Here is an 11,930-nt window from a genome sequence, read left to right on the forward strand (position 1 = left end):
GCAAAACAAGGACCACTGCAATAACAAAAAAGGAGCAGTGCAATCGCGTGTTAGATTTCAACTATACAGCATGGATTTAGTTACCTTTTATTGTAATAGTGGAATAGCTTTTCAACTACAGTACTGGGACAGCTTTAAATAATGCTTACCATATCACCCTTGGGCCCATTCTGTCCCTGTGGGAACAGTAAAATTAGGATTAAGACCCTTTCGTTGTACTGAACAAATTTTCCGATGGAAATGCATGAAATATGACTTTACATAAATTAAGTTCTTCGTGGGTTATTACGTGCTGTAACAAGTTAACATATATCTCAATTAAGCTTCCAGAAAAAAAAAAAACATTGACCCTCATACCTTTTTTAAATGATCTCCAGAGCTGAAATGGTATGTACTTATGGCTTGTGTCTGGACTATTTTCCTCAGTACGACTTTGATTTCATGGTAAGAAAGAGTTTTGCATAAATGTTGTCAAAGAAACTCACATGCTTGCCATCCAGCCCAATTGGACCCTGGAATGAATGAATAAATAAATTAGTTAATTAATATAACAATACTTTCCATCACAAATATCACTACAAAAGTAAACAGCACAATATCAAATTATTTAATGTGTGTTACTCACTGGAAACCCTGGAAATCCTCTTGTTCCAGGCTGACCCTGAAGAGAAAATAAAAAGTTGGTCTTTTAGATTACAATTACAAATTAGACACATTATACTTTGTACACACTGCCGAAAGAAAATGGATATGGAACACTGTTTTTGCAAAAATAATGCATGCAAGGTCCAGACTTATCAGTCAGATACATTTCTGTGAACTGTCATGGAAGGTCCATTTCACATTTAAACTATGCACTTGCCTAAACTGTCATTCCCTCATGAATCCCTCATCCCTGTGGTAAACCACCTTCTAAGTGTTACTAGCTGTCTGGCCCTCTATGTTCTGGACTTGGCTCCTACTGTGAGGAACTTCCTTCAGACTGTTATTCATTAGGGATGCCTATTACCATTCAGGAAGAGTGGGCACACAAAGATATAGACTGTAATAAGAGGCAATGACTACAACAGATGTTCTACTTAAGGTGGTCTTGACTTGGTTTTGCTCAGAAGAAGAGAAAAAGGTCATGTCATATACAACTCCTCAAAATGAACATGCAGTACATTGGAAAATAATTGAATCTCAACAGGAATATTGAATTTGAGCAGAGGTCTGGAAAACTGACATTGACCTCTGATTGGTCTCGTTTCTGCTTCGCCTAATTTGAATCATGGCCAAATTACACATTCAAGCCCCTTGAATAATTCTACTGTTTCCGGACACTGTCTGTAATTATATACAATCATTTTATCATTAGAAGGCCATTCACCTAGTTTTGAATAAAGAACCCAGTCCAGCCAACGTAAACCTGAGTTCCATAACCCAGATGCCAGGAAATACAAGGCCTTACTTTGTCCAGGTGAAGCAATATGACTATCCAAGGCTGTTAGTGTTTTTGTCTGATGTGATATCCACCGCCTAGACATTAAGGCATTCAATAATCAAAAAATGGAAAATGATTTCTTTACATACACTCTTTAGTCAAGTTAGGGTTAATGCGTGAGCCTAGCCTTCCCAGCACATACTAACAATACCTGCTTTGAAGCAGGGCTGTAGTACTCGAGTCCATTACCCGCCTATAGGCCGGTCCACCTCTGATTTTACCCAGGCTTCCGTCAGGGATTCCAACGGCAAACCTCTTCTTTATATATTCAAAAAAGTATAACAGATTTGGTTCAGCAGTTGAAACCATCAACTAGCTGTCTTGACTCAATACCATCTGAGTTCTTCAAAACTATTGTGAAATCTGTTCAAACCGAATTGCAGCAAATAATCAACTGCTCACTTCAGTCAAGCCAGCCGCTGAATGTAGTCGCCGTGAAGCCCCTTCTAAAAAAAGAGAATGCTGGATGTCTCCTTGTTAGCAACTTATAGACCCATCTCAAACTTACCTTCTTATTAAAGATTGTCGAGAGAGTGGTTTTTAACTGTACTAAATCAGCTAGCGGTCTCACACGGTCTCATATTACAAGTCAGCCCCAAGTGTAAATACTAAATCCAGGTGAAAAACTGCTTTTTTTCCCCATACCATTGATTCAGGCCTCTAAGTATTTTTAAATATTTTTTTCCTTTGTTATTTCTTTTTTAGTTTTGTGTTAATGTGTTTAAATGTTGCCAGTGCGTGTTCTTTTAGTATTTCTTGTAAGTTACTTTTGTACTTTTTTTCTCTGCTTTGCTTCTGAATGTCGTTAACTGTTAACTGTGTTTGTAAATTCTTATAGGTGTTGTATGTTTGCCTGTGTGAAGCACATTAAGTTGCCTACTGTATTCAATTTTATATAAATGAAGCTGGCTTGCCCTGAATTGACTGCCATTATTTGCCCTCTGGAAAGTTTTTATAGGCCACTCAGCCAAATGACAACGCCACTTGATACGTGCTGGGCTTCCCGAGAGCAGCCAGTTGAAGCAACTCTACGGGAAGGGTGACTATTTGGATCATAATCATTGGAGGACTTATTCATTTGAAATAACATTTACAAAGAAAACTGTGAGCTGTGATCTATCTATCTATCTATCTATCTATCTATCTATCTATCTATCTATCTATCTATCTATCTATCTATCTATCTATCTATCTATCTATCTATCTATCTATCTATCTATCTATCTGTCTAGCTATCTAGCTATCTAGCTAGCTAGCTACCAGTGGTATGCCGTCAGGGCCTTCAAAGCATTCTGTGCAGGCCCAAATACGATCAGAAGCGCAAACCTACATTTCCAGCTTAAATGAAATAGTAATAATTATTCTGTCTTCATTTCAGAGCGTGTATCTTGGCCGCGCATCTTACGTTACGTTTATGTATTATCAATCTATTTAACGTACTTGTCAATCAATTGTACTTGTTTATTCCACCCCCAAATTATTATATGTTGTTTGTCCATACAATGCTGACATTCATTGCACATTCCCATATTAACCTTGATCGCAGGGTTAAAAAAAATATATAATTCTTTACATACCATATCTATCTCTGGCGTTGCCTGGTGGACAACAAATTTGTCATGCTGTTTTGTTGACTTCCGCTATCTAATTTGGCAAGTGACATTACCTCGACCAATAAGACCAATAAGAAGAGGATTCTGTCCATCAGACCATGATATGCACGAATGTGCTGTCACCTCATTGGTCACAGAGCAGGGGAGGGCCTAGGACCGTTACCGTAAATTGTCATATAAAGGGAACTGTTCATTAATTCCATCGACATTTTACAGATTATTGTTTACTCTAATGATATTACGGGACAAAGCGCGTCCCTTTACAACTCAATACGGGACGCGTACTGACGTACCTAAATATGGGGCGATTCCGTTTTTCAAGGGACGGTGGCAACCCTAGCTTCCATGTACATATTGGCATTGGCAACACACAAAAGAATGCCTGGTACTTCTTTGAGCCACTCAGATTGGAGATTCACGTCCGGAACCCCATCACGGCTGCCTGGTGAGTTTCATTGGTTCAGCTACTATCCCGTCTGATTGGTTCAGCTGTGTTACTGTTGTCAACAGTATCGCTAATTTGAAAAGTTTCGATACTTACGCAGCGTATCCGAATACAATATACATACAGTATTGATACTATGGTGCGCACGCCCACAGCGCGCACTCTGCAACCAGCGCAGCCTACCTGGTAGACAGAAGAGCCCTCACTATGACCCGCTTGCAGTTCCACGTTTTACTGCTGCTAAGTATGGCCAGTGCGGCAGCGGCACGAGGGCAAAACCAGCCAGTCTTGTTCATATTAACCCATTAAGGTCTGCTACAGGGGCTGAGATATTAATTATTTTTTAAGTGTTGAATATCTGGGAAAATTTCAGGTTTTCAAGGGTCATTCTAAAGGCAACCTTAGGTTTTGGGGAGCTGTTGAGCCAGGCGCTTTAGGCCTTAAAGGGTTAATAACATATTTGTTTTGTTTTTTTCATGCGGTATCGAAAATGGTATCAAGTGTCGAGATTTTTACTGAGTATCGATATGGATTTAGAAATGTTTGTATTGTGACAACCCTAGTGTGCACCGAAGCTTGATTTATGATAGAGGATGATATCAGACCATGATTAAAAATTCACTTTCAAGGTGCACTTTTCAACAAAAACTGGACTTTATGAGGCTAGTTAAACCAACACTGCTATGCTGAGTGGCTTGTTTCAATCCAGAATTTTTTGGGGGTGCACTTTCAGAGTAGCTATGTATGAGTGGACAAGTTAGCATACGCAGGCAGGAAGGAGCTTCTGCATTAAACTCTGTGCTGAGTTATTTTTTTATTTAAAGCTTTTAGATAGATAAAAATGTATTTTTAAGTACAAACTATGAACTACTTTGAACTACTGTTGAGGTTTGTAGTTGTTGAGCGGATATATTGGAAGATAAAGGTACCTGTGTTTTTTGCTTTAGTCATTTTCTCAAATATGTGAAAACATTCATAAGACAGAAAATACCAAGCAAACATACTGTGTATAAATACATGTCTAAATACAATATTAATATTAAATGTAATTTGTCTTTTTTAGCATACTTGGTATTTGAGTATTCTGAAATTAATTCAAAGTAATCAAGTTCCATTTCCTTAATACTATGGTACTTGGATTACGTTACTAACTACATTTCAGACTACAGTAACCCTAACCCAAGCCCCTAATGAACTGGTAACTATCGGCATGAATTTTTAAACTGACCCTTCCAACCTTGCTCATTATGCATTCTTGTAAGACTTCCCTAATACAACCACAGAGGTGCTGGTCACAAGTTTATTTATACTCAGACAGGTCACTCCGTCCCCACACTCTGATCAGCTGATTGCATTTCCACTCAATTACATTGTCACAAGAAAACACTTCCCCACTCTGGATTTGTGCCCAAGCAACAACAGCCCTGTCCAAGCAGACATATGAAGATTACTCTTTTTAATAAAACATTCAGAAGTTGTTTTTTTTTCTCTGAACCTGAAGCTGTTTCCAGCATAACTCATAAACTGTTGAATGAAACACAGAATAGCGAAAGAGAAGGCACTTACAGGAGGTCCTCTTGGTCCAATGATTGACAGACCAGGTTCTCCGGGAGCTCCCTGGAGAACAAAACATAGTTACACACTACGGCAAAAAAGCTATACTGAAGAAAATGTTTCAATACAATAGCTTGAGAGTCAGAAAATGTTCTATAATAATTCATGATGTCACATCACTTTTTAAATGGTGTAAGAAGCCTGCTCAAAATGTAAAACATCTCAGGAGGCGGCGATTTTGCCACGTTCTGTCGACTGAAAATGGCATCAAAGTTACTCAGGGCTCAGGTAACAACCAATCATGACTCAGCTTCAGAAAACATGTGAGCTGTTATTGGTCGTTACCTGAGCCCTAGATAGTTGTGATGTCATTTTCAGTCGACAGAAATGACAAAATGGCTGCCCCCTGAGATGGCTAAAAACGGGTGGATTTTGCTGCTTAACTGATATTCCACAAACGCAATATTAATCAGAAGGCCGTGTTTAGAATAACAGAGGCGTATAAAACATATCAGTGTCATGAAGATTTTTGAGTTGACTTCTCTTTATCAAAACATACATGAGTTTTGTATGTCACGCAAGCATAAGGAGAACACAGAAATGTTCCAATAGAGATCAAACGCAGATCTTTTAACTCTGAGGCAGACATGTCCCAAGCTGTTCCCATAATGTTGCTAAAACTTCAGGAAGACCTAAGGATTAGTTGAGTCATTCATTGATTAAACGCGGCTTCTCAGTTCTTTTGTCAATATAGTGCCTGTCTTAAGTAATGATATTGCGCAAATGTTCCAGTAGTTTAGATGAGAGGATCTCATTAATGCACAGCTTCACCCACCCTGCCTGTACAATTCAATAACTTTGATACATTTGTCGAAACTCACTTTCGCAGCACTTTTGCTAATCATTTCTTTGCTTCCAAAGGCAACCCTACCAAAAGAACGTACTTGATAATCATCCATCAAATGCAAATCTCTTTGCATTTCATAGTAAATGTCTGCTTTCATCACTCAGGAGCAAAAAGGGGCATAGGTAATGATGGAAATATAGATGTTTAAGTGTAGTTTAGAGCTAAACAACTTTCTGTGACCACTTTAATTTTCCACAACTTCCAGTCAATGAGACCAGTGAAGATATGCAGCACAGGCACACTAATGCAAAATATTAGGTTACTTGTAACTTGCTTTTCCACCCTGTGATAAATGAAGTGAAATTACCAAGGTAAAGTCGGAATCACAACTAAACACAGAAACCACTTAGGGAAAGTGTATTGCAGACAATCACCTCCCCGTGGAATCACAAGCGGACCGAACCACAGATGTTTTTTCCTTGAAAATTAACAATTCTTTAGCCATTGAAAAGCTCAATATACATCTGCTGTGGGTCTATAATAATATGTTGTCTTGTTGTTTCTCTCAGTCTGGTTCTTTTTTTTTTAGTTTGCTTTTAAATGGTCTATTGCTTTCTACTGTCAGACCAGGTTTGTTAAAAGGTTGTTAAAAGGTTGTATAATGGCAATCCCGATACATCAAAAATAATTTATTTGAACCAAATTGAACATTTAAATGGTTTGCTCGCCTAATGCCTATTGAGGTTCATATTGCAAAATGAGGGGGGACTCAAATTTTTCTCAGTTGCCTAACTCCTAGCACATAAATAACAACAATGCACAAACTGCATGAATTACTTCAGTTCAGCAGAAAGTTAGGCTAACAGCTTGACGCAAGATGAGACCGCATTACTTGGCTCTACAGATATCTCTACTTACAGAAAACATTAGACACTGGATCTACTATCAAACTCATCTTACCATATTTCTGCAATACCAAATTTAAGATCAAAGTGCCCTAAAGGGTCACTATCAGATTTCTATCTTGCTAAAGTGTACTTCAACAAGAATGAGGTGTGTAATCAGACCTGCAAATGTCCAGTTGACAGATGAACACTCCAAACCTGAGCCAAGCCGCACCTATTAATGGCATATCCAATAATCCAAATGTCCCTAACAACCGGGTTGTGGACGAGTGCCAGTGCTGGGGATATTTGACACCGATAGAGCGACACAGAACAAAGACATTTTATTGATCATCAGCGTTTGAAAGATGTATCATTAAAAAAAAATAAAAAATCAGGTGCCTCCACTTAGGCATGAAGAGCCTACAACTTTCAAGAAATATAAATCTGCATTTAAGAGGAAATATCGACAGTACGACTTAAAATATGTGTTTGCTACAGGTGGTTCTCATGCACTAAGGCCTCTCTGTGTAATATGTGCAGTTTTGCAAATGAGAAAATTAATTCTAAAAAAAACCAAAAATTTGGGTTTGGAAAAAAGTAAAAGTCAACCAACTCGGTTGTGTCGACCATTTGTTGCTGATGGATGCAAGCTTACAGCCGCAAACCTACAGTAACATGTTGCCATGCGTTTGTGATCTCTCAAAAGGTAGAAAAATATGATTTTATGTATTACTGCAAAGCGGAGCTTGCACACTTGAACATGAGAATGTGACCTTGCCACAATGCATCTAAGACATTCCTCCGAACCAGAGTTAAGAGTTGTACGAGTTGCAAACATCAGAGTAGTTTATTCCTCAAAATTCTATAAATTATGTGATATCATTTTTTTCAGAAACGTACATTAATTCTCATTTCTGTTTTTGATTTTTTCCCCAATATACTTTACAAGGCGTTTATTATGCAAACCTTGGCTTGAGTGTACCTTGAGTGTACCTATTACAATACTAAGTTCTCTTACAGTCTTCTCATGTAGTCGACTGTAGTCTAAAAAATGCATCTCCTTTTTGTTTAGGAAAGTTTAAAATAGAATTCAAAGACACTTTAGTGATGGATCGTTACTATATTTCGTGGTGTAAAGCAGGGGTGTCAAACTCATTTTTGTCGCGGGCTACATAATAGTTATGGTGTCCCACGGAGGGCCGTTACGACTGTGAACCCATAAAAATGTATTCATCACATATACACAATATATTGATTGATAACTAGTTTTGAAATCAGAAGCCAATAAATAGATTGTTCAACTCTTTTCAATTTATTTTAAAGGAGGGATTGGTAACAAATGTTTGGTAACAAATATATCTCATATATAGTGTTAAAAGTGAAGACAATTTGAAAGAAACATGTCAAGTCAACACATGATTTGCCTTCGCGGCCCCATAAAATGATGTCGCGGGCTGGACCCGGGCCTTGAGTTTGACACTTGTGGTGTAAAGAGTTCAGGTAATCCAACTAGGGCTGGAAACCATTTACAGAATGTGTCCCGCGCGTAGTTTTTTTTTTTTTTTTTTCAACTACCGATGCCAGTCTCTGGTAAATCACGTACGCTACCCCTTCACACAGCCCTGCACTCAGCTATGGACTTCTAACCTGCATCACCAACAATAACCTTGTGATATCTAGTGACAACCCATTTGTTCTTTCATTATTTCAAGATTTTGCAAAAAAAAGACAGTAGGGAAAGTTGACCCTGCAGCAGATGGCAAAATGTCAAATCCAAGCCAGTAAATGACATTAATAATTATCGACAGCTACAAAAATATGGAATGTCCTAAACTTACCTTCTCCCCTGCTTGTCCTTTAAAGCCCTGGTATCAAACACAGCAGTCACATGCAAAAAGGTGTGAAGAAAGACACAGAAGAGAGAGGAACCAGTGTTAAAGACATGGAGAGGGTTTGGGGCATGCAAAAACCAAAGGACGGGTAATGGATGAAAAAACTATTGAGGGTGGGGAAGCTTCTGCATTCGGACTTAAAAGTGCTGAAGGCTTCTAATGTACTTTGAACCATCTAACTCAAGAAGATAGGATATTTTATGAATGATACAAATTGTCAAGAAACGGATGGAAATATGAGTTCAAATTTTGAAACTACAGTATTTAATGCATCCAAGTTGATTTTTTTTTTTTTTTTTTCATTTCAAACTACAGCAGGGGTGTCACCATCCTTTTGAAAACTGAGAGCTACTTCTTTGGTACTGATTAATGCTAAGGGATACAAGTTTGGTACACACTTCTGAAATAACCCATTACATTTAAAAGGACCACTTTTACAGCATTTTCTAGGAATTGTCCACTCATCGGTGAGCTTATTTGTTTGTTTGTTTTTGTTAGAAAAGCTACTCATGTGGCCTCTGGGATGAACTGGTGCCCATGGACACCATGTTGGTGACCGCCTACACTACAGGACAACAAATAGGAAAAAGTCTTACACATTTTCCTCCCCCCGCGACCCTATATAGGATAAGCGGTTTGGAAGATGACATGACATGACATGACATTTTCCTCCTCCAGGGCCAATCAAATGTACTTGTGTGTGTGTGTGGTTAACAAAATGTACACGTAATGGTTAAATAGAACAAACCGAGTCTTGGGAATGACAGCACAGATAAGTGGTAACAACACAAGAACGCATATTGTAAATGTCTGACTCTGAACAGCTTTTGTTAAACATCCCAAAACCTATTTTGATATGATAGAATTCGATATTGACAGTAAAATACAACCATAATATGCAGTAATTACAATATAGCACCTAACAGACCTTCACTTCATATCGAAAGCGCATGAACTGGATGAAAATAGTCCAAATTATCAAGACTAGTGAGCACAAACTGCACAACAATGAATAACATGCTATTTGATGAGAGTGAATAAAACAGTACGGCTTGGGTGGCCTGAAAAGAATTGCAGCAGTCACATTCAGGGGTGACTGTAAGTACACCTTCATGTATAAATTCATAATCAAAATCTTGTGGCGTTAGTAGTGTCTAAATATGTGTAGCAGCTGATAGTATTGCATTTTATTCTACAATTAATTTATTTGACAGTAACACTAATTACATTTTATATCCTAAAATAAAGTACCATATAGCAACATCAATAGACTATCAGTAGTTATAACAGATGGCTAACAGTTAAACTTTCACAACAGTGAAAGTGACATAAACATCTGAATATGAGAGAAGAGACACCGTTTGTCTTTTGTTTCCTGGTTTTTGTTTGTTTTATCCAGATTGGCCACACAATGTAGAAGATGATAAACAGCACCATTGGCAACAAGCAACACAACCATTTGGAATGCCCTTAAGAAGAAAAGCACAATACACAGATACTGTGAATGGGCAGCTCAAGAAAAACAGGAACAGTTGATGAAGGTCCCAAAGTAAGAAAGTTCAGCGACAGCTTTCAGGGGACAGGAGTGAAGTTATCACAGTCTACTGTTTGCAGAAGACTACAAGAAGAAGAGAACAGAGGCTAAATCACTTATTAGAAAGAGGAATGGGGAGCCAAGGATGGAATGTGCCCCCCCCAAAAAAACACAGAGACTTGCCTCAAAATTATGAGGATAATACATTGACCTTTGCCAAAGGGATGGAAAGGCTAAACGTATAGAATGACAGAATCGGTTCATGATACCAAACTCAATCTCATATGTGAAACTGAGTGAAGTTAATGGCTTCATTTGACCCACTAAAGGAGACAGAAGGAAGAATCCCCCCAAAACTAACAACTGAAAGAGGCTCTTGAGAAAGTTGCAAAAATAATAAGACAAAAGTTTGGTGCTGTCAATAGGTCACAGACGGAATACCCGGAGAAAACCCACGCAGGCACGGGGAGAACATGCAAACTCCACACAGTAAGGCCTGGATCGGAATCAAACCCACAACCTCTGAACTGTGAGGCGGACGTGCTAACTAGTCAACCACCATGCCGCCTAAATGCAATGTTAAATGTTTAAATGCAACGTTAGGTAGGATGGGCAGATACAAAACAGGTCCTAGCTAACAATGTGGCAAAATATCCAGCGTTAGTTTGCCCTGTCCACTCAGACTTACAATTTCATCTATCACATCACACTTTATTTTGTGCTTGGCGGTGCCCACCAATCTCAACTACTTTTAATACATGTGTACCCCAGTCTCCATAGCTCATGTGCAGCATGCCACTAACAGTCTATGATCTAGAGTGAAAACACAATTTAGAGCCTGTTTTTGCGATTGTAGTTAATCAAGCCTATAATGTTTTGCATCAGCAATCCAATTTGATTTAGATTAGATTGGCTTTGTAAAAGATGTTCAAATATTTCCAAAACGTCCAACATTGTGACGCATCTTCAGCTAAAACACATTCTCTTGACTGTCATGGCGACAGGGATTATTAACAAGAGCCAAGAAAGGCTCAGCAACAAGTTATACAGCCAATTGAGAGAAATGCCCTTGTAAATTGTTGTTACTGTAAACTTTACACAAAGAAATCAAGGCAACGTTAAACTAGCAGTAAATACTAATACTATTACTAATATCAATAATAATACTGTAATTGTTCCACATATTTGAAAGACAGCACCTTTGATTTGGTATGCAAGAACTGATGAAACATTTGGAATTAGCCACAAATCATTGCTAAGAGCATAGCATAGTTACTGTCATGTAATGTAGGATAGAGCAATGAAATGAAGCCTTATTTGACAGATTTCAATCTCTGTACTAAAAATAACAAAAACAACTCACCATTCTTCCAGGAATCCCCATACTTCCTTTGTCACCCTGACCAATGTAAATTAAGGAGCATGGTTCAATATCCAAGTAAGAGTGAACACAGTGGTAGACTCTCTTCGAGATAACTTGACATTTGGACTTGCCAACTCAGTGTCATTTTTGAGCCATTGTACAGACATTGAGTATTACTGACCTCAATTCATAGAATTAGTAATAGTAGTATTAGTACATCTGAACGACCCATTACTTGGAGAAATAAATGGCAACCATATTTTTTTGAGTTTGCATTAGTCCCAATGCCATGAAATCAATTCAACAACTAAA

At 38.2% G+C, this 11,930-nt stretch overlaps 1 protein-coding gene across 1 annotated transcript in view; it reads right to left on the reverse strand.

The window, feature by feature from the left end:
* Window positions 1-11,649, reverse strand: part of col13a1 (collagen, type XIII, alpha 1) — a 57,607-nt gene extending 45,958 nt beyond the window's left edge. Inside the window, exons 1-6 of the mRNA XM_086045802.1 lie at window positions 11,619-11,649; window positions 8,668-8,694; window positions 5,108-5,158; window positions 626-661; window positions 486-512; window positions 150-176 (exon numbers count right to left, since the gene is read on the reverse strand). Of these exons, the coding sequence (XP_085901928.1) occupies window positions 150-176; window positions 486-512; window positions 626-661; window positions 5,108-5,158; window positions 8,668-8,694; window positions 11,619-11,639 (189 nt within the window). The 5' untranslated portion in view covers window positions 11,640-11,649. The remainder of the gene's footprint in view (window positions 1-149; window positions 177-485; window positions 513-625; window positions 662-5,107; window positions 5,159-8,667; window positions 8,695-11,618) is intronic.
* Between the last annotated feature and the right edge of the window lie 281 nt (window positions 11,650-11,930).

This window comes from Filicampus tigris, chromosome 11 (genome assembly GCF_054856515.1).
Source record: "Filicampus tigris isolate MCC_2025a chromosome 11, RoL_Ftig_1.0, whole genome shotgun sequence".
NCBI lineage: Eukaryota > Metazoa > Chordata > Actinopteri > Syngnathiformes > Syngnathidae > Filicampus > Filicampus tigris.